Source organism: Plectropomus leopardus, chromosome 17 (genome assembly GCF_026936395.1).
Source record: "Plectropomus leopardus strain MGB_pleo_1.0 chromosome 17, ASM2693639v1, whole genome shotgun sequence".
Lineage (NCBI taxonomy): Eukaryota > Metazoa > Chordata > Actinopteri > Perciformes > Serranidae > Plectropomus > Plectropomus leopardus.
Window position 1 is genome coordinate 29,665,716 of NC_142192.1, and position 23,408 is coordinate 29,689,123.

Genomic DNA, 23,408 nt, shown 5'->3' on the forward strand with positions numbered 1-23,408 from the left:
GGTTTGACATCTTTAGGAATTACTCAGCAATCACAATGCAAATCAAATGCAAACATCTGCAATTGTGAAAAATGTCTCCTGCTTGGAAAAAACACTAAAAACAGTTGAATGTATGTCCTTGACTTTATGAATGTATAAAGGTAGTCCTCATTTTGTCATTCTGTGAATTAGTCCTGGGAGTGCAGCACTCTCTAGTGGAGATTCAGTATATAATCAACTTTACAGTGACATGCTGAACATTTATTTTCAATTTCAAATATTTCTTTAAAAACTTTTGCCTGGAAGTATTTTAACTGTAACACAAAAAAAAGTATTTAAAAAAATCACATAAAAAAATTCTGCTATACACAACTGAAAGCCAGCTTTACAGTGAAAGTGATTCACATCAATATTCAAATGTCACCCTTTAAGCGAAGACAGTGCTCTTACCTTGTATTAGCTGGCTTTAAAGGGGAACGACACCCAATGAAAAAAAAAACATGTTATTCTTGTGGTCTAACAGTCACAAAGAAATAGTAAACATGAGCAAATCTTTCCCAAATCCAAAAACTAGAGTACTAAAACTCAAATTTGTGATGTCACTGGGTATAGTTTGGGGCTGCTCCAGAGACAGTGACTTGGGAGAGATGTTGTCGATGACCCTGAGTGTGGTTAAATTTTCTGTTCACAACTGAGAGCATCACAATAGAATAAAGCTCATTTGGGTATAAAAAAGAAAAACATTCGCAAGATCCACAAAATGGGCCCCCATTCATTCTCTAAGGAGCAGCTCCAGACTTTATACCCTAATGACAATACTATCAGATACTCTCTGAGAGGAGCTCCCCTTTAATACAGCAGCAAAGGGTTTTCAAACGTGATCCCAACCCTTGGTTTCTGTTCTCTAGCACAGTACGTAGGGGCCTTTGCATGAAGTGCCCTTTTTTGTGAACAGTATAGATATAAAACATTTACAAAAACACCTGTGGTTAGAATATCCACATATTTACACAGCATGAACCACAAAGAGGTATGCTGTAAGACTGACTTATGCCTTGTAAATTTGGTTTCCAATTTCTAGAACAATTCATCCAGCAGCTGGCGAATGTCCTCTTGGCCACGGTAAATTCTCTTCAATCCTCTTCGAAGATAACGGCAGGATGAAAGGTTGAGGTAGTTAAGAGCAGTCATTTGGCCAATGACTGGCCTGCAAAATAAAGTACAGATAACAATGTATTTCTTAGGAATTTCTTGAAAAGATCATGATAATAGTAAACAAATCTGAATCCTTGATTCATGCTCAGTTCTATATACCTGCAGATCGTCTATTAAAAATGTTGCTGCAGAGTTTATTTGATTATTTGGATTAACAGAGTACCTGAGGGCGGGTGGTGTGATCCTGGTCCCACTCAGGTTGAGTGAACGTAGGGTATCTGCGTCTGTGCCATGAGCAAGGTGACCCATCGCCATCTCCAAGTCCTCCTCGGTGAAGAGCTGATTTGCAATGTCGAGCTGTTGCAGTGTTCGACTCCATTTCTGGGTCACCAAGTGAAGCCCCTTCTTAGATGACGGCAACCCAACATTGCTGCTGAAATACTGTCCCCAGAACAGACACTCAAGCTCTGCCAAATGACGGACAGCAAAACAAGGTAGGGTTGATTAATAAATGGGCTTTGTATGCAAATTCAAATCACTGACGTAAAGGATTCATACACCGTTTTTTAAATAAATTTAAAAAATTAAATTTTCCAAGAGTTTCCGGCAAACTTTAAAGACCATATATTGTCTGTAACAACATCTACACTCCTCCTGTTTCTTTAATATATTATAGCTTTTTAAAAACATATATATCATTGAAAAAATGAGAAATTCAGAACAGGAAGGGGTGGTGAAAAAAGGTGGAAGCACGTCAATTTTTTAAGCACTGGGAAGGACATATGTTTTCTTTTAAACATTTTGGTTATGTTTAAGAAAAGTTTTTGGCAATTTTTTGATCTTTAAAAATTTTAAGTGATTTTTTTAAAAAGAAAGGACTGTTGATTTTTTTCTTTAAAATGTTGTGGTGATTTAAAAAAAAACACAGTTACCATTTACCACAGCCAGAAACTGTAAAAAATAAATAAATAAAAAATAAAATAAAAAAATTAATTATCATTAGATTTTCAAACTTCTGACGGTCCTTGAATGCCTAATGTGTTATTATACAGCTTTGTGAAACAAAATTCCATGACTTTTCCAAAACATTCAGGGTTTATTTAGTTTTCCTAAACTTTTCCAGGTTTGGAAATTGCTATTTGTAAATTCCATGACTATCTGAGGTTTTTAATGGCTGAAACCTGAATATATTTGTGTGCCCCCAATAAAAGTTCAGGTAATTGTGGATTAAATATGACTACAAGCTTTTCTGTATGGGCCGCAAAGTAGGTCCCATTCAAAATCATACTGAAGTAACTTAATAACCCCAAATCAAACAAAGTTTAAGTATAAATTGAGTTACCAAGACAGGGTAGTGTTGCAAGACCGGATGGTGTGATTCGGGAGCAGCCTCGCAGGTCCAGCACGCGCAGCTTGGTGGAGCCAAAGAGGATGTCCCACAGATCTTTGTCTGTCATGTAGGAAAAAGAGGTGGTTGCGATACACAGCTCCTCCAGTAACGGAAAGCCTGCTGTTGAATCGGCGTTTCGCATCATCTTAAGCAGAGGTCTGACATTCAGCATCCGGAAGGTCTGATGGGATGTTCAGTAGATGTTCAAGTGTCACGGTAAACACAGCGCACACATACATCACACTGATTCATTCTACTCTGACTCCTAACATGAAAAGTTAGAATTAGTGCTGCAATTAATGATTATTCTCAATGATTAATTTACTGCTTCCATATTAAATCAATTTGCTTGTAAAATGCCGTAAAATAGTGAGAAATGTTTATTATATTTGCCAGAGACAGGTGTAGTTTTTAATTTTTGTCGAACGAACAGTCTGAAACCCAAAGATCTTTAGTTTACAATGATAAATTACAAAGAAAAGCATCAACATGAAAAATTTGAAAAGCTGGTATCATCTAAAGTGTGGCATCTTTGCTAAAAGAAAAAGACTAAAACAATTAATAATTTCTCGTTTTGTCAATCGCCTAAGCTGTAAATTGCTTAAGTTCTAAAATCATTACAATTATTTTAAGTACACAAGAGCTGCAAAACTGATCATTCATAATGATTAGTTTCTTTATGTGGCTGTGATCCACCCCCAATATACAGCAATTACAACAAAAGACACATAAAACATTATCATAGCATCGCCATCGCAATTCAGTAACATTAACAAACAGGTTTGAATTGTCAAATTGGCATTGAAAACTGAAATGTTAGGGTTTTTTGTTTTTGTTTTTTTACCTTGAGTTTAGGGCACGCCATCTGTAGCGCCTGGATGCAAACAGGAAGTTCACAATATTTACTGTCAAGCTTTGTATTGACCTCCAGTACCTCCAAATCAGGACAATGTCCCCTCTGAAAAGACAATACATTGAGTGAAAACCAAGTTCATCTGTCCTCCGTAGCTTGGGCTGTATGTAATGCGGACAAAGGGAAACAAAACACTTTTTAGAGAAAAGAGGGGCTGGGTTTCTTACGCTGATGGCGTTCAGAAGTCTGTCATTCTTCATTCCATGAGTGAGCAAAATCTGCTTGATCTGGCTCCCGTGATTTTCAAGGTACTCCAGGAGTCCCTCGACCTGAAACTACGATAAAAACACATTTTCAACAAACTTACAGATCCGACAGTTTACAGAACCAAGCGTGACGCGTGAACACCTGCTCGGAAAACCATGATTCCTAAACCAGGGTATGAATCCAACTGTGATATACTTCATAATGCGTTCACCACAATATTTTTTTTATCTTACCCTAAAACTGACACTATGACTTAAAAATGTTTCCTGTGCTGGTGTGTGACACACCTCTGAATACTGGAGATTGATGCTCTGCAGAGAGCGGCTGTGCAGACCGAGGCTGTGGAAGGCTTTGGCTGTCAGGCCCGTACAGTACGAGAGCTTCAGGGAGCAGAGGTGAGGGCAGAACTGCGACAAGACCTAAAGTGGATCATAACATGAGCCCTAAAACCATGATAAATACAAAAACTGCAACCTATAATTCATTTGTCAATATGTGAATATGAAAATAAGCATTGACACATTTTATTTTATAGTGGATTTCTTGTTTTAGAACTAGACTCTTCAAATAGAGCCTCTGTGGACTCAACAAATACTTTCATTATTGATTCACCTGCAAAATATTTTAGCAATTGATTATTTTGTCTATAAAATGTCAGATCATAATTTCCAGAAGCCTTATGTAATGTATTCAAATTAAAATGAAAAATATTTTTAACTTATTCAGTTTCTGTAAATATTAAATTAATCTACATCATCCTAAGTGCTTTATATGAATTCTTCAAATACTCAAAAATCTTCTTTAGCTTTACTGTCAAATGTGACAAAGATCAGAATCAAGTACTCACATTTGAGAAGCTAGAATGACGCCGTATTTGGAATTTTCGGATGAAAAATAACAAACAACAAAGTGATTATCAAAATAGTAGCCCGATTAAATTTCTTCGGCTCGGTTAACTGGCAAATCTATTCAGAAGATTACAAAATAATAGTTGAAAAGGACAAATTTCTAGTCTTGATGACTCACCTCTATTGCATAGGTGACATTCTTTGTCCAGTGACAGAGAGAAAAGTCTCGTAGGTGAGAGAATCTACAAAATGAGGAGTGCAGTTTTTTTTTTTTTTTTTTTCAAGATATAAAAAAATATAAGACATCTAAGCACAAACTAAATCTCAGTTCACACTGTGTATGTTTTAAATGTTACAAAACTACTAATACAGACCTGTTTTGTGCCAGCCAGTGAAACGTCTCTTTAACCCTCTTCTCAGTTTTAGGCAGTTGGCTTTTCCCTGCCGCAATCCAGCAGTGACCTACGGTCACTTTACGCCAAAGCACCGGACTGGAGGCGGCTGCGTTCCACAGACGACAAACTCTTCCCACCCTACATCAGAAAACTTCTTGTATTAATTCATAACAAACGAAAACATTCAGTGTGGAATTTATGTTCCAAAATAACACAATAACACAGTATATCCAAACTGTTATTGACACACTGACACGGGGTATTGTATCTTAGTATTTACTAAGATTTATCAAATCAAATGTGTGTTTATTACCTGCATAGAAATGGTACAGCACCATCTTGATCGACCACCATCTGAAAAATACTGATTAGCACCTCTTCAGGAAGACTTTGACCCCATCTGTGGTCTGCTGCTTTCTGTGGCAAAAACAAATTGATGTCCTCTTCTTCTTTGGCAACGGGAATACTATTCACTTTAGGTTTGGCACACACTGTCTTTTTTTTCTTAATCTGATTAGTTTTTACTTTTCCTTTCATTAGCTTCTTCTTCTTTTTGCTTCCCTTCTTTGGGGGAGTCCAGGCTGAACCGTCGTACTGAGAAGTGGAACTCGATATGACAAGAAGCATATCTTCCCCCTGATGGACGGTGTAGCCGAGCGGGACAGGCCTGGAGACTCGCGCCTTTTTGTGCTTCTTGGTTTTTGCGTTTGTAGGTTTATCAGCCTTCCTCTTCAAAGATGCCTTCTTTGGCTTTGGTCCGTCTTCTCCTTGATCTGAAGCATTTGACGTGCTCGGTGCGGTGTCTTCTCTTCTTTCAGTGTTGGTTGAAGCCTCTGCCTCAGGGGGATCCATCATGTGTTGCTTGTTAGTCTTTACCATGAGCTTCATTCAAACAAAACCAGACACTGGCTCAAGAGTGACATATCCACATCTGAAAACAGAATAAAAATAAGATCTGTTTGTCTCTGTGTGGGCGATTTAAAGTAGACTATGATAATAACTTCTTTTTATATAGCACCTTTAAAAACAGAGTTTACAAAGTTCTTTGACAAACAAAGCGAAACAGAAATGTGATACAAAGTCCTACTGAACAAAAGCAAGATGAAACTAGTACAAGAGTACAAGTAATTCAAGATGCAAGACATAAAATGTCAATATAAAGTAAAACAAAAGAACAGACCAAAAACAACAGCAGGAGCAATAAAACCACAAAGGAATAAAATAAATAAAACATACATTAAAAAAGGTAAAATACAGAAATAGACCCGGAAAAGTGCTTAAAAAATATAGTCACTTTTAACAGAATCATTTTTAATCTGTAAATGATAATTGATATGATAATTATACATTATTTTCATCCCATATATTTCTCCTGATAATAATATTAATAATAATTTTCTTAATCTACTAATTTCTGGCATTTTACAGAACATTTCTTGCCAAGTTTCTCATGTGTTTTAAAGAAATCAAACCAATTTTCTTAGTGGTTTAACAGTGTGAATACCCATGAAAGGCGTCTGAACGCAGCTCAAATTCGTGATGTTGTTGTCTAGGTTTCAAATGGATAACTATGATGTCCATTTGTGATCCAGGAAACTGTAAAAATCCATGAATAATAAGATAGATGTGTAACTGTCTGACCCAAACTATCACACCTTATTGTTTGCTTTGATTTGCTTTAATAAATATAGTTTGATTAAGATATTAATTATGAGTAAATCTCCGTCATGTGTTGCAGTCTGTGAGCCGGTCATAACAGCTTCCAAATGTCAAAACAGGTCAAATTTGAAGCGAGCAGTTTGTAATGGTTAACCTCTCAGAAGCTGAGAAAATTGATCTGATTCAAGAACATAAGTAGGCAACGAGTAATTGTACAAGAAATGACCCAAAACATTGCCAAGAAATCATCTAAAAGTTACCTGAAATTTTGCAAAAGAAACAACAACGTGACCCGTGACTAAAGAAGCACTAAAAGTTAGCTTTTTTTTTTTATGTTTTTCTTGTTTTAAAACAATAATTATACATACCATTTCAGTATTTTCTTCTTTTTTTTTTAAATAAACTGTTTTCCCTCTTTTTCTTACTTCTTTCTCCGGGTTTTTTCCCTTGTCACCATTAACTAACCTCTTACAGTTTGTGGGACATTTCTTGGCGAGTTGCTCTTTTCCTTTTTGCCTTGTTTTCAAAATAAATCAACCAATCTGCTCGGGTTTGTCTGTCCAGGTTTCATTAACATCAAATTATTAAAAACGCGAGGACAAATGTAGTTTTAAAAGACTACCGTGTTTTCATAAGAGCTTTTATTTTCCAGCTGCTCCTCGACTGTTTGTACACGGAGCCACCCTGCACTTTCTTTAAACGGAGAAAGGGACCACTGAATTATACAAATACGCAATACAACGACGTTTTCTTTGGCATTAACAACAAACAAAGCCTTTATTGATATAATCGACAGCAACACGGATTTGTCAGCTAGCTAAATGAATCAAACCGGCTAACAATGATAAGTTAGCTAACATTATTGTTTCGGTTAACTCGTCAGTTAACGACTTGCCGCGTAATATAACGTCGCACAACATTAGCGACGGCGCTGCTACTGCGTTGACAACAAACACCACTCACACAAATGCTTTCTGATCGAAAGAAAACAGTATCTTGTTGTTATTTTTCATTACCTGCTGCTAGTTCCGCGCAGCGGCTAACATCTTCCAGCTCCAGTAGCAGACCCACAATGCATTGCACATCCCCGCTGTGATTGGTGGATACCACCACAACATCCCGCCTTACGTGAACCTGTCCAATCACAGACGAGCTTGGTGTTTGACTGCAGCACGCTGTGTGTTGTTGTGAGTAGTGCACCAGAGGGCTGTTTGTGAGGAGATAAGATGAACTTCTCGGTGATGTAACGTTAGTTTCTGGGTAAGAAGTTACGCTTTAAAAAATACTTTTAATATTTATTTACTTCAAAATATTTGTAAATGTTACAGCATGCAGCACAGCGCTTCTGCTCTGGGATTTTTGGAGGATTATTGTAGTACAGTACGCTGAATTTCCTGCAGGTAAAGTTGGTGCTAACACTAGCAAGATGCTCACAAGGCTAACATTAGCATGCTGAGGTAGAGCGGCATAATTTGCAGTGTTTATGCTTAATTTTTCTAAAATTCTGGTCACAGTCGCAACCAGTAAACACAAAGATTACCGTAAGGTTGTTATTGCTATCTTAATTGTATGTATAAGAATAAAAATGGGTCATTCTTGCATGTGTGCAGCTATCGGGCAGTGTTGTGGGTGGGGGAGGGATTCCCTGCATAGTTTGCACTCCCAACTCCCACAAGGTGGCACAAAACAGCACTTACTCTCCAGCTGGTAAGGTGTACTTTTCTAAAAAAAAAACCCAAAACAAAACAAAAAAAACATGCAGTTTAACCCTTTGAAACTTGGAGCAACACCACTTTCTTGTGCTGCTTTCAGACGCCTTTCAGTGGTATTTAAAACTTTGGACAAATTGGTGTAATTTCTTTCAAAAACATGGGAAAAAGACAATTAGCAACTTGGTAAGAAATATTCAACAAATTGTCAGAAATGTATAGAATATGAAAATTGTTTTTAAAAAGCTGGAGGGGAGTGTATACGGCAAAAGCTAGGGGAAAATGATGTATAATTAGAATAATTAGATAATTAATAAGTATAATTAATCAGATTCAAAATTACTATGTTTAAAATTACAGTTAAAGTTTACAGTTACATTTTTCCCACATAATTTCTTGTGGTGCTGTTGTACTGTATTGTGTTATAATGAGGGGCTATTTCTTTTTTTTGTTTTATTCTTTCCTCAAATATCCTGCAACATAAAAGTACAAAACAACATTCACTAGTTTGCAGGTAACAAAGTCCACAGACAGAAATCAAAAACTGAAAAACAAACAACAGCACAGCTTAACCCTTTGAAACCTGAGCAAATTGGCTTAGTTTCTTTCAAAAGCACAAGAAGACAATGAGCAACTTAACAAGAAATGTCCCAAAAATTTGCAAGAAATTAGTAAAGAGTGACAAGAAGATTACCCAAGCATAATTACATTTCCTGGAAATTCTCCCTAAGTTTTTTGATAACGGCTTATAATCCCCCAAAACTAATGTTGAGGTCATTTTCGTGTCACCTTTTATTTTTGCTCAAAATTTGATGGTCATTTCTTGCAAAGTTGCCCATAAACACATCACTCCACTTGGCATAGATATATAGTTTTCTTTTATTAAAACTAAGAAAGCTACCGTACATTTCAGTAAATCTTTACTTAAAAACCTTCCAGTTGCATTAGCTGGTATGAGGCCATAAAAGTCTTGAGATCAATCCACTCCTTATAACAAGGTGTGCTTGTATTTTGCCAGTTCCTCAGTATAATCTTGGATGTATTAAAGAAGCCTGCAAGAACCAACCCAAACTGTGCCTTTGTAGGTCTTGCTGGTAGAACAGACTTGTCTCCCAAAAAAGGCAAAAACGTGGCACGAGGCCCTTTTTTCTAATTTTGTGTCCACTCTATTTATGTCAGAAAGGTCAGACTTGATGGTTAAAACACCTTTCAGCACAACATAATACAATTCAACAGCACAGCTTAAAGCCTTAGAATGAGTCAAACATTTAAAAAATGTTAACTTATTCTTTTCATCTCTTTTTCAGGAACGGAAAGGAGTAAATTTTCCTACAGTATTGTGTTGGTGTGCATGCTAGAGCCAAGAGGAGGCATTTTTCTGCAGAGGTGAATTCTCCAGGACAACACTGAAACTATGAAACTTGCTACTCTTCTTTTTTCACCTCCCTGCTCATTCAGGGCACACATGATATAAAGCACTGACTGAAAATTATAAATATATTATATTATAAATGTAAATATTACCAGAATTCAATTTTGCGAAATGGCATTATAATGAACTGATGCAATTGTGGTCTTTTAGATTTATTTACTCAGCTTTTTGTGGTTGAATTTGAGTGAATGAAAGCAAAGTTGTGAATAATACTTAAAAAATAGCTATATTATGCAAAATAAAAGAAAAGGGTAGTGAAAACGGATAAGCACTTTTTCCAAATTATTTCTATGCATTTAATTTTTTAAAATGTATTATTTTTATTTTCATTTTTTTCCCATCCTTGTTGTTTGATAATATTAGAGTCATTTCTTATTTTGTTGTTCATTGCCATCTTCGCATGTTTTTGAAAGAAAGAAAGCCAATTACCTCAGTTTCAAAGGGTTAACTGCAATAAATGAAAAACAGATGTAGTTATAACAGTGATGATGGACATTAAAAAACACAGATCACAATTTAATTCTTTAAACATTACGTTTAACCCAGACTTTATGATACCGCGTGAATGCCAATCAGACTGTATAGAAGCTCAAGATTGCAACTTAGCATTTTTACCATTTCTCTTTCTACCATCTCTCTCTTTTAAAACAGCACACAATGGAGGAAGGACGAGATTTCTCACTTTGTGGCAAAAGTGCTGTAACTGAAGCCAATCTGAGTAAGTTAAATGACCATGTAATAAAGCTGTTATTAAGATGGCTCTATGACCAAATTCTCCATATTATACATGCACTACTAAACAAGTTTTTAGCATATTTCACAGTATAACAGGGTATTTAGAAATCAGTAACCTAAAAGTAAAAAGTTATGTTTTTCAATACTATTTTTCAATACTGGCATCCTCTGTCTTTTAAACTTCATTGTATGTAGTGCACAGCACGCACCACCAGAGCTCAGTCTCCAGACTCTACTGGTGGAACTGGCAGCTGTGCCTTAAGACTCTGTATCACCAAGTGGTGAGGGGAGAAGTTAGAGGTTTACAAAAGCCGGCAGCAGAGTGAAACATTGTAAAAACATATAATTTTTTACATCTAACTTGGTGCATTAAGGATTTATTAAAGCACATTTAAATGTATTTAATCCAGTAAAAATCACAGACTTTTTAGCAGGTCATACCTTCATACGTCCTTGCATAAAAACTTGCAGTTTCGCCTCCCTCAAGCACTAATTTGCTGCTCACTTGCCAACTTTTGTGTTTTTCAGGAGATGAGTACTACTGGAGGCTCGTTGCAGACTTCATCGGTCCCCAATCAGGAGAAGGATTAGAGCTTGAGAAGGGGCCATGCAAGAACAGACTTTTGATTCAAGTTGGACTCATGATAGAGGACAATAACTTCCCGTGGATTGCCATCGTAGAATGGCTCAAGAAAATTTTCCCCAACCATCAGTCCACTGACTTCCGTCGCTTGATCGAAAGAGGCATCGCAACAACACTGAGTCTGGGAAGTGACGCAAGGCTGACCTTCCTGGAATCGTATGTCAACTTCAATTTTGTTGGCCCAATATGTGACAGCATCGGAGTTGAGCGACACCACCTTTTGGAAATGACGGATTTCTCAGAGCGAGCGCAGTCGATCGAGGTCACGAATGCACTGATTCTAGAGTTGAGCAACTTTGTCTCCAGGGAGCGAATCACGCCACTCTTTCTCGTTCAATGGCTTAGGAACTTCAACCCTGAGTTTTGTAAGGATGGGAATATTCAAAAGGCATACCAAGTCCTGAGAGCCAAGATAAAAAAGTTAAAACTGCACTACCGCAATCACGAAACAAGGAGCCACAGGAGGAATGCAATGATGGAAAATCTGCTTCAAAGTCCATTTGAGCTGGTGCGGAAAAAAGAGCCCAAATTCATTCCAAAGAAACGTGTGAAAAGAGATGACCTCTTAAATTATGAAAAAGTTACCATCAAGGAGGAATACGAGACCTACGAAATAATGCAAGATGTGGAGTCTGACATGAATGTAGGACTTGTAAGGAAAGTGATACGGAGAGAACACGTCACTCATGATGAAAATGATGAGGATACGGACGATTCCAACAGTGAAGGAGAAACGTCACATCACAAACAAGAGGCTCTGACCCTGCTCGACATCGCAATGTTGTCTGTTCAAAAGCTGTCACGTGTGTACGGTGGGAAAACTGAAGCATGCAAGCAAGTTTGCTTAGATCTCCTCAAAAATCAGTATGCTCTAACATGCAAGGAGCATCCAGCCATGGCAGAGTTTGAGAAAAAACTTGACTCACTGTGTGAAGACTTCTCGGTCGTTTATCCCGTGGTATTTTTAAACCACAACGCCAACTTCCTCGTTGACATGCATGACGCCGTGGAGCAGCAGATCATGAGCTTTGAAAAAGAGATCATTCTGTCGACGGGAGAGAAACTAGGCCGTGACAAGCTGCCAAAATTCAACAACTTTGTGAATTTCTCCGAAAGTGCCACCTCACGTTACATCCACATGGCTTGTGATGTCTTAAGCCATAAAAACCCTGACATGCAGAACTACAGGAAACACTGGGTAGCTTTCTGCGAGGAAAAGAACAACCCCTCGAGGCTTGAAGTAAATCAGTCGAACCGATTCAACCACTACTTTGAAGCTGCAGCCGGTCTCATCCACCATCACAAAGAGATGGCTCTCTTCTTCTCCGATCTGCTGTCAATGACCAACGATGCAAACATTGTCCTGGAGTGTGTCGCCGCAGATGCTAATGACTCTGTTATACAGAGCCTTGTGTGCGTTCTTGCCATTGTTTACTGCAAAATCATTGGTCCTTACTGGCAGCTTCTGAAAAGTGGAGGAGAGTACTCGCTTTTCAGCCAGTACTTACTCTGTCTCTACCAAAAGTTCCTCGATTGGTCCAAAGATCCTTCGACGCTGCTGGAGCCGGAAGGGACCACAAATGTTTTTCTGCAGTTCCCGTTGCAGGAGAAAACCTATGAAGGAGTGTTTCAGTACTGCGGTCACTGGCACACAAACAGAAACCTAATCAGAGCTTGTCTGAAGAGGATAATTAAGGTGATTGCCGGCGTCACTGACGAACACCTGAAGGATTTCCTGCCAGGAGGTTCGTTTGCTCAAGTCCCTCCACCAGAGCTGAGCTCAGAACTTGTGAGTTGCACGTTTTCCGTCTTGATGGCGGAATATCCATTCAGCGAAGGGGACCCGGAGAGGAAGAGAAAATCAGAGAAGTCCCCCAAACGCTCACGCAAGAAGATGGACAGCTCTCAGGAAGACAACGACCGATACGGTTCATCTGACAATAGTGGCGATGAATCTTACGGTTGGCACTCTAGAAAGAAGAGCAGCCAAAAGGATGGTCATAGTCCGCAGTTTGTAAGAGGTTACAGAGAAAGGGAGCCAAAGGTGGAAGAAGAGCGTGAGGAGATCATGGATAGGGATTACATAATCGCCACAGTGAACAGGAATGGAGGGCCGTGCAGGACGCAGCAGGACGTCGACAAACTTCTGCTGCGTTTCGATGGTAAACCCCGAACTGAGAAACGGGAAGCGCTCCGTTGTGAGATATTGTACCAGAAAATGATCCTGAACAACACAGAACCACACTTGAATGAAGTCTTCCAAAACAGCACTCAGATGGCATTGAAGCTGAAGCTCGCGCTACCTCGTGTCAAACCGGGGTACTCTCTCGTTTTGGCACCTAAAAAGACGAAATCCAAGGCTGTGACACAGTATGCGACGTACGCTGCGACTGGTCAAAGTGAATACAACAGCACAGGAGGGCTGTGATTGCATCAAAGTGTGACACTGAGGGATAAGTGTGTTGTGACTTCCTCATGTGAAAAAGGGTTCCCAAAGTCATGAAACACCTGGAAAAAGTCATGGAATTTAACAATCTTGTTTAAGAGACTGGAATTAGTAAAAAAAAATTTAAAAAATCATTGACAGTTTTGTTTGAACAAAAAAAAAAATTTAAAAAACCATTGAATTTTGAGAAGAGGGAGCTGGAGGTGTTGGGACGCCACGCTCTGGGGTTCTTCATACATGTCAACTTAGAGCAGCACAATAAATCATGTTAAGAGTTTGTATCTGACAGTTTTGAAAAACAAAAATATATATATAATGGTACCTTGAAAAGTGATGGAAAAGTTTTGAAATGTCCATAAAAATGTAGGGGAACTCATATTTTTGCAGACCAAGAAGAAATACACACAATGACCTCAATCTTGCCAAACAAATATAAAGTGTGATTCAGCATAAGCCCGATGTCATGTATTTTCAGTGCCAGTAGCTGAAATTGTAAGGTTTGATTTTGTAGCTGTCATACTTTTTAATGTTTTTTAATTTGCTTGGTGCCTTTGACAATGTTTTTTGTTGCTGAGACCTTTTTTTAAAACATAAAATAGTACCCATTAGTCAGAGGTTTGCCAACCACTGATATGAAAAAAATATGTTGTATAAAACATTGACAAAATAAACATCTCTGTTCATATTTACTTTCTCATTCTGTATGATAAACTATAAAAAGAATTCTGTTACAAAACCAACCCAGTTTAAGTTCAAGTTCATGGCTGTTTTCCATCAACAGTCAGTGTTTTTGTTTTTGTCACTCACATAATAACTTGTGTGTTTTTCACATTTGAAGGGTATTTGTGGTTGCATCACAGGCATCAGCCATGTCAGCGAGTTCATTCTTATTAAAGATGTTGATTTAGACAGACTCAACAATACAAGGAAGCAGAAATGAGAGAGGGGTTTATTGGGGTCACTGTGCTAAATGTCAAGGCCTCAATTATTTTCTGTGGAAAACACACTAATCAACGTCCCCAAGCCCTGTAACTAACAACAACTATTAGAGCTTGCAGTTGCATGATATGGAGGATCAGAAGTGTCACGGAAATAGGAATAAAGCATTTAATTGTTAACCAACTGTACTATTCAAATAGGCATTATTACATTTGAGCAGCGGTGGTTTAAGAGACCAGAAGTGCTTCACATTTGTTTGTTAGTTGATTTGGTAACTTGTAAATAAAGAGACTTAATTACAAAGTAATTCATTACTTGATGTTTTAACTGACAATAGTAAGAGAAATTATTAAAATAATTCACAAATGAAATATTAACCCATATATAAATAGTTCGACTTAAAGGGATTTACAAACAAACATGAAACAGCAAATAATACATCATTTACAAACATAATTGATTTTCTGAATTAAATGTAAAAATAGATTTCAGATTTCAGTTTGAAAAGAATTAACTGGATTTACAAATTGAATTGATACAATGAATACAGATTTTAATCAGGCCTTTCCTTCCTATTTGCATTTCCCTGATTCTTTTCGTCTTGGTTAAAGTTTATTAGCACATAAAGGTTTTAAACATTGTGCAGGATAAATTAGAGGCCGAAAATGGCTTATGGAAATACCTCCCCAATTAAATTATTATAATCATTCATAAAAAGAAAAAGATAAAAAAAAAAAAACAAAGATTGCATAAAGTGAACTGTATTACAAATAAATCAATCGAGGGCTATGAGTCTTTGCAAATTAGGGTCCTTTTCAGGTTTTTTTTTTTTGAGATTCTCCTTAAAAATAGCTAATATATGTAATTATTGGCTGTTTTATGTATTTTATGCAGTTATATTATTTCTTGATGGATTCATGTCATTTTTATTTTTTTTTAAATAATAATTAATTTTATAGCACACTTTAACATCAAAACATAAATATTTTTATAATTTAGCTTGTTTATAAATAGATTAATACATACATTTAAAAATGTATTGATGCCTATTTTAACACCTGGACTGACATCAGCTTTCTTGAGCTGAGTTCAGATGCCTTCACAAGCACAGAAACTTCTTCAGAGTACATGGGGGGAAAATGCAATGATTTGGCAAGAAAAGTCCTGCAAAATTGAAAATAAATAAATAAATATACTTATACATTTTAGAATTTTATATTGGAAAATGATGTCACAGTGAGAAAAAAAAAGCCTGTTAAATGTTTTTTTGTCTTTCTTATTTAGCACTTTCTTGAGGTCATTTTCTTGTTTATTTTTGGGGTTTTTTGTCTTTTCTTTTCTTTGTTGCTTATACAAAGGTAGTGTAACCTTTTACTATTTTCTTCTTCTTTTTTGCTTATTTCTTAAGCTGCTCGTTGCCCTCTTCCCATCCTTTTGAAAGAACTGAAGCCAATTCTCCAAGCTTTTAAGGGGTTAATTGTACAGTTAAAATTAGTCATGAGTATAATTAGTTAAATAATCGAATGCTTTATTGCTATTTAGTCTAAATGTGTGCCGATACCTTTAATATACTGGTTAATTAATATATTTTTCATAACACATACAGTTTGAACATGATGTAGATTACAACTGAGACACCGCCCGCATCAACTGTCAGCGGGAGTAAAACGAACGCACCGATTTTATCCAACCGGCGTTGGAGGAGGATTCTTTTGTCAAAGGTGCGTTTAATTTTCTCGGAAAACTGAAATAAATACTAGGACGAGCACGAAAAACACGGTTACACAGCAACAACTGACAGAGGGGCTGTTGCTCACTACATACTCATGTTTATATATTATTTACCAGTTAAATTTATGGACTGGTTTTGCGTCCAAAAACAGACAAATAAAATGATAACCCGTTAGAAATGCTTTATACAACGGCGACGTGGGAATTTACGAGGGGCAAGCGAAGGAAACTGAAGGGGCGGGAACTTTGCGTAAGTGTCCACCATTCTTCAGGTTAAAGCAGCGGGTGGACTCTGGGGGACACGTTGGTGTTTAAACATTACAAAGTCAGAGGCTTACCGGTGTTGTCTTTGTTCCTTGGCCGGAGATAGCGGCACCATGTCCGGTAGCTGGTGGAGCAGCGCGGCGGTGACCCACGGGCTGGTGGCTCTGTTCGCCATGGGCTCCTGGATTTCCGTCAACAGTCTGTGGGTCGAGCTCCCGGTGGTTGTCAACATGCTGCCCGAAGGTCAGTGGTCCAACTTCTGCCAAGAGATAACATATGGTCACCTAATCTGGCCTTTGGGATATTTAAGATTTTCTTAAAATAAAGTCATGTATTGTTATTTAATGTTTGATGGGACTTTAGCCGAAATTTAGCAAAGTTAGCTTGAACCTAACGACCCTAGCTAGCTAACGTTGCTTATTGTAGTACCGATGTAACGTTTCCATTGTGATGGCTTTAAGATTCAGAATAACGAAATAATAACTGTTTTCTATGTAAGATGCATCATACTTAGGGGTATATTAGCACCAGTTAATAACATAGTAATAATCAGAAAATGCACCTTGTTTTTTCTTTTCACTGGTGGAGTAACTAAGTATAAATACGTTATAAGGCTACTCAACCTACCTCCATCACTAGAATAAATATCAACATTATTAAAAGAAAAACAAAACATCTGGAAAGGACTTTAATGTGCAAGGACTTATAGCACATCATTGAAAAAAATAGTAAATAGTTACAACAAAACAACATTTAAACAAACAAAAAGACAAGTAACAAACAAAAGCCAGTAAGGAAATTACCTTAACACAGCTAAAATAAAATATAGATATATTTATAGATATATAAAATAAAGAAAGAAAAAAAATCATTCATTCGTTTTCTCTCTGCAACATAATGTTCAATATAAAATTGCAATTTTCATAATTATAGTTTTTCTGGCCATTTTCCCTAGGCTTTAAAATGTATTTATTTGTTTATCTTTATAAAATAGTAAAAAGAAAGAGAATTTCCTTGAAGTAGTCAACTACAGCAAAAAAGAAAAGTAAAAAACAGTAAAAGAAAAAGATTTATCAAATTTCTGGCCATTTTCCCTACATTGTTTGATAATGTCTAATAATGTCCCAAGCTAATTTTTAGGGCACGTCTCGTACACCTTGCTTTTTTTTATCAGCAAGATAAGTTTAATTATTTCTAAAATCACCAGTTTTCAATTCAAAAACATTGTTGAATTTTTAAAAATGCATTTATTTCACTTATTTATTTTTCTCATATGTTGTTTTGTGGTTTTAGTTTGTTTATCTTTTTACCTTTTGTGATTTTTCCCCTTTTTTTCTACTCATTGAGATGTGATGTTATATTTTCAATAAAAAATATTCTTTACATCTATTTTATGTGAAAATAAAGTGAATATTGGGGTCATTTCACAGCAACTCCCTCAGGGGCCCCAAGTTCAAGTCGTCCACTGCCTTGGGGGAAAACATCATATACAAAACTAAATTAAATTCAGAGGTCCCTGAAAATTTCCATACCTCTACTCCAAATATTTTTATATATGATTTTTGGAAGTTGGGCCCTCTGAGCTAAATTAATATTTTTTCAGACTGTTCGAAGCCTCAACGACTTATTTTTCACTGAATTTGGTTGAAATTTGTACAGGACACCCAAAATACCCTACAACAAAAAATCTTTTATTTTCAAAAATTTATCTTTTTTATTTTGTCCAGTAGAGCTCTGTGATTTCACTATCACATCAAACTGCCCCATGAAAAAATTAAATGATGATTTTACTCTTTTGTTTACCGCTGGTTATGTTGCAATCCATTTTGCAAGAATCCACCCAAACTTGTTTCAGGTGGGATCGGCCCAGACTTGCTTTGTCTAGGACTCCTAATTGATGCCAGAAACTAGTTCAGTTGTTCTGGAGTTTTATATTGTGATTTTGTATTTTTGTTACATGTTGTCTGTAACTTTTTGGCCAGGACACTCTTGAAAAAGAGATTTTTAATCCCAAGAGACAGGTTTTCTGGTTAAATAAAAGTTAAAAAAAAACAAAAGAAAAAACATTGTACAAATATCTACCTACTGAATGCAACATTAAAGCCAATGAAAAGAATGAAAAATTAACTATTTTGTAAAAAAAGAGTAATATACTATTTGTTTTTTTTTTAAGTATTAACACTCTTCTATATAAAGTCTCAAGGACATTAAATATTCGTCTTGGGAAAATATACAGCCAAAATATCTTAAATAGTAGGTTTTAACTCTAAAGCTTCATTAAAAATATCTGTGGAAAATGTTTTCCATTCAGCTAAAAAAATGATTGGTGTAAAACATTCAGCAACAGTGATTTACATGAATCGATGTTTTAAATTATCCGAAGGGTTTCATGGATATTCAGGACAACTTTCAACCCAATCCAGGGACAAAATTGAACAGAAACACTGAAAAATTATGAATTTATCTCTGAAGCAGCCTAGCTTAAAAAATGCATAACTTAAAAAAAACCAAAAAGAGCTGAAGGGTTTTGAAAGATGAAGATAGAAACTGGGAGGCCAATGGTGAGCTGTTATGGAATGACCTACTTTCTAAACTAACAAATGATTAATGCATCCACAGGAGAAAGTAATTTTAAAAAATGTGTGAACTCCAACACACTACTTCACTGTGAAGTTCGATTTTTTACAAATATCCGGTCAATAATTTATAAAATACATATATAAAATGAGACAAACGATGCATCTGCACATCAGTAGAATAATACAGAAACATTTAAAAGTTTGTTATGATTTATCGGTAATTCATTAACGTAACTGTCTTTCCTTGTTTTAGGGTGGAACCTGCCGGCCTATCTCTCAGTGCTGATAGCGTTTGGAAACATCGGTCCAATAGCAGTGACCGTCACGCACCACTGTGCTCCGGGGCGTTTAAACGAGCGCCTCGTTATCCACAGCATCCAGCTGCTGGCGGTGGTAGCGTCCGGTCTTCTCGCCGTCTTCTGGTCAAACACCGTCATAATAGCTGGAGAACAAAGGTCCCTGCCGTTCCTGCTTTTCACATTTGTATTGTCTTTTGTTTGTTGTACGTCAAACGTCACCTTCCTGCCTTTTATGTTCAGTTACCCCCCGCAGTACATTCGCACGTTCTTCATCGGTCAGGGCTTCAGCGCCTTGTTTCCTTGTATCGTGTCTTTAGGTCAAGGCGTCAGCAAGCTGGAGTGTAAAACTGTAAACGGCACAGTGCAGCCGGAGTACTTAAAAGAGAACTTTCCTGCACAGAACTTTTTCTGGTTCTTGTGCGTCATGCTCACAATCTCAGCTCTGAGTTTCCTGGCTTTAATGCGAAGACAGAAAGGGTCGCAGGAAGACGATGCGCCACAGGAGGCTGACAGCGCAGCAGTGGCCAAAAACGAAGAGGAAACACACCCGCTGCAGAACGGAGGGACACCTGTGTCTGAGGACCAGGTGCAGGTGGAGGAGCTGCCACAGACATTTTGGACAAAGAGGAACATTTACCTGCTGGCGCTGCTCGCCGTCTCCAATGCCCTCACCAACGGGGTCCTGCCGTCTGTGCAGAGTTTCTCCTGTTTGCCCTACGGCACCATGACCTTTCACCTCTCTGTGGTCCTTGGCAACATAGCAAACCCCCTGGCCTGCTTTCTAGCCATGTTTGTTGTCCTGAGGTGAGAAAAGATAAATGATTAAACACAGAGTACTTTTAAAAACAGTTATTTTTACATCTGATAGCTGTTCTTATAACAACTTTGGCTACAATGTTTTAATTGGCCCTATTTCTGTCTTCCAGGGCCTCGTCTGGTCTGGGCTTCTTGTCTTTAGCAGGGGGAGTGTTTGCTGCATATCTCATGGCGTTAGCGGCACTCAGCCCCTGTCCTCCACTACTGGGAAACCCCACTGGCACTGCTTTAGTGGTGAGTGGCAACACTAAACAGTTCTAGATAATAATAATAATAATAATAATAATAATAATAATAATAATAATTGATAGGCGTTATACAGTATAGCGCTTTTCTAAGAACTCAAAGACACTTAACATGAAATGCAAAAAATAAATGCAAAATACAATATATACACTGAAAGATGCTTTCATTAAACGTAAAACATACACAAATACAAAGAACAGAATACAAATACAAAATATTGAAGTTTTGACAGTTCAGATTTGGGGAGGCAGTGGGAGACAGACTGACTTTTTTGAAAAGGTGGGTTTTGAGTAGATTTTTAAATGAGTGCTAGGGTTTTCAAAAAATGTATCAACACAACACCCAGGTTTTTAGTTCCAATACCAAAATGACACTTTTTGACAATAAATTACTTTGAGAATTACTGTTTTTTAAGTCAAACTTTTGAAAACACAGATAGCCTGAAAGTACAACATTTTGGTCTTAATCAAAAACTTAGCGTTTAATAAGTTTAATAAAAACTATCGATCAAAGAATCCTACTCTTTGTGACAAAATTCCAAAATTCAGAATGACTATTTTCTTTTCTTCCAAAGGTAGAAAACTTTTGATTATTTACACAAGAGACTACTATTACCAACATCTAATCGGCTCTTCCTTGAGTCCAAGTGGATGTTTGTGCCAAATTTGAAGAAATTCCCTCAAGGTGTTCCTGAGATATTGCATTAATACAAAGACAAAGATGATGTCACATTGACCTTGACCCCAAAAATCTAATCAGTCCATCGTTGTGTCCAAATGGACGTTTGTGCCAAATTCAAGGAAAATTCGTTCAAGGCGTTCTTGAGATGTCGTGTTCATAAAAATTAGACAGATGTTCACGGACAACCCGAAAAACGTACCGCCTCCAGCCACAGCTGTCGCCAGCGCAGAGGCATTAACAACAACAACAAAAAAGTTGTTTCCACAAGTCACATTGACACAAAAACATGTGAAAAAAGGGTCCAAATTGAAAAATACCGGAGTTCCCCTTTAAAGTAGGTAGAGCGTAGACTTATTAGTCTAGAAATCACAATTGTCCTTGATCCTGCTTCATCTTTGTAGTTTAAAACACAGCAGTCAAAGCCTGCTGTTTCTCCTCCTGCTTTTACGTCACTGATTTCAGCTGCCTTCTTGTGCCCCCTGCAGGTCATCTCCTGGATTATTTTCACCGGCCTCTTCTCCTATCTGAAGGTGGTGATTGGGACTTTGCTCCACGAGGCGGGTCACACTGCCTTGTTGTGGTGCGGCATCTCTATCCAGGCCGGCTCCCTCATCGGAGCGCTCACCATGTTCCCTCTGGTCAACGTCTATCACGTGTTCGCCCGCGCTCAGGAATGTGTGGACAACTGCAGTTAGCAGGAGTGAGACGTGTAATTTTTTCACCAACTTTTTTAAAGACACAGTTCCTGTTCATTTATCATGGGAGATGACTGTTTTAACTCAGTTTTCGGGGCTCCTGAGTGAAGCACCACGTCTGTCTTGGGGATCATATCACCTTATGAGGCATCCTCTGCTGATTCGGAGGCCTCTGAGCCGGTGAGGCAAAACATTCCCAGATAATGGGAGCATTGTGTGGCTGCACATTGGCCGAGGGGATGTAAAATGCAGTAATACCACAAGTGCTTTGTGTGGTATTGTGAATATTTGTTGCTCTTGACTGTAGAAAAACAGCAGCTGATTTTTCTCCCCCCACAACAACAGATCACATGAGAAGCTGTTTACTCAGGGACACAATCATTAACTCATTCATTCACATTTGCTGCTACTGAATCTAATTCATGAGAAATGTTAACATCAGTTGCTTGTTTTTTATTTTAGTGTTGTTTTTTTATTTCAGTGACTGTTTTTAAATGTTTGCCTACCTCTCCCCTATGATTCCATGTAAACATATAATATGATTACATCTACAGTTTCTTTAGAGTCAGATTAAAAATCCAGTAGTGCTACAGTCAGAACGAAAATTGTATAATTTGTGATGTTACTTTAACCCTTTGAAGCTTGAGCAAATGGATTTAATTTCTTGCAAAAAAAAATGGGGAAAAGGCAATGAGTAACGTTATAAGACATGACCTGAAAATTAACAAGAAATTAGAAAAAATATAATTACCTGAAAATAAGCACAGAAAATGAGTAAAAAGAACAAGAAAATGACTCAAATTTCCCCCTTTTTTAAACTCATTTTCAGGTCATGTTCTCGTAACTTTTTCCTATTTTTTGCAGTTTGCTCACTGCCTTTCTTCTCCATGTTTTTAAACAAAACCAAACCAATTTGCTCGTGTTTTAAAGGGTTACGCAGCATGAAGAGGAAAGCAGCACAAGAAAACGGATGTCGATCTAGGTCTCAAAGGGTTAATCATACAGTTAAAAGATGCAGTGACATTCCTTTCATGCCAACATTATTTCTCTGTACAAAAACACAGTGTTCACAGGTTACAGTTTTAGATTTGACTGTATTTCTCATAATGTTTCAAACAAGCATTTTATGCACTTACTCGTCATTTTTATTCATTCCAAATATACACAGTTATGTTACCTTAAGGGAACAATAGTTTGCCTTGATGGAAGTAAAACAATGAGTCAACAGTTCTGGTAAACAAGGGATTTTGTCTCAGTCTTTGAAACAGAAACAATGTAATCTCTAATACACACGAATACCTTGTGAGGTCGTTTTATTAACCACGCTGCTACAGTACATCAGATTGAATAACTTCATTAAACTCCACTGAAGTTTACAGAAAAAGAATATCTGTTAAAATTGCCTTAACGTTATGGTTGTCATCCTGCTTTCATTAATTTATCACTAATCTGTGAAATTCTGTGCTGAATTTAAGCATTTTATGAACTGATTGATGGTGCTTTTTTATGTCTGTGGCCATTTTGCTTTTTTTAATTTGATTGTGAAATAGCTGATGTTAACTGTGTTATGAACGCTGAAATGACTGGTAAACAATAAAAAAATGTTGAAAAGCTCCTGAAGCCTTTTTTGCCTTAAAACAACAGCTG

General features: G+C 37.2%; 3 protein-coding genes across 5 annotated transcripts; 2 read left to right on the top strand and 1 right to left on the bottom strand.

Annotated features, from left to right (window-relative positions):
- Window positions 1–109: 109 nt before the first annotated feature.
- On the bottom strand, window positions 110–16,657 carry fbxl6 (F-box and leucine-rich repeat protein 6). Of its 2 annotated transcripts, none has more exons than XM_042506596.2 (10): window positions 16,520–16,657; window positions 5,201–5,818; window positions 4,867–5,025; window positions 4,671–4,734; window positions 3,932–4,063; window positions 3,605–3,712; window positions 3,369–3,482; window positions 2,477–2,705; window positions 1,358–1,601; window positions 110–1,186 (listed from the first exon to the last, which is right to left on the bottom strand). In XM_042506596.2, exons 2-10 carry the CDS (start codon window positions 5,773–5,775, stop codon window positions 1,057–1,059), a joined length of 1,755 nt encoding a protein of 584 aa, XP_042362530.2. In that variant the 5' UTR covers window positions 5,776–5,818; window positions 16,520–16,657; the 3' UTR covers window positions 110–1,056. The 2 variants fall into 2 exon arrangements, with proteins under 2 accessions (XP_042362530.2, XP_042362531.2); XM_042506597.2 differs by lacking the exon at window positions 16,520–16,657 and adding an exon at window positions 7,563–7,691.
- LOC121957812 (uncharacterized) lies at window positions 7,683–14,251 on the top strand. Of its 2 annotated transcripts, none has more exons than XM_042506595.2 (4): window positions 7,683–7,806; window positions 9,563–9,641; window positions 10,339–10,405; window positions 10,951–14,251. In XM_042506595.2, exons 3-4 carry the CDS (start codon window positions 10,345–10,347, stop codon window positions 13,491–13,493), a joined length of 2,604 nt encoding a protein of 867 aa, XP_042362529.1. In that variant the 5' UTR covers window positions 7,683–7,806; window positions 9,563–9,641; window positions 10,339–10,344; the 3' UTR covers window positions 13,494–14,251. The 2 variants fall into 2 exon arrangements, with proteins under 2 accessions (XP_042362529.1, XP_087946212.1); XM_088090086.1 differs by lacking the exon at window positions 7,683–7,806 and adding an exon at window positions 7,918–7,946.
- On the top strand, window positions 16,555–23,376 carry LOC121965115 (solute carrier family 52, riboflavin transporter, member 2-like). Its single transcript, XM_088090090.1, has 4 exons — window positions 16,555–16,688; window positions 19,278–20,127; window positions 20,250–20,373; window positions 21,552–23,376. The coding sequence occupies exons 1-4, from the start codon at window positions 16,559–16,561 to the stop codon at window positions 21,759–21,761; spliced, it is 1,314 nt and encodes a 437-aa protein (XP_087946216.1). The 5' UTR covers window positions 16,555–16,558; the 3' UTR covers window positions 21,762–23,376.
- Window positions 23,377–23,408: the final 32 nt, after the last annotated feature.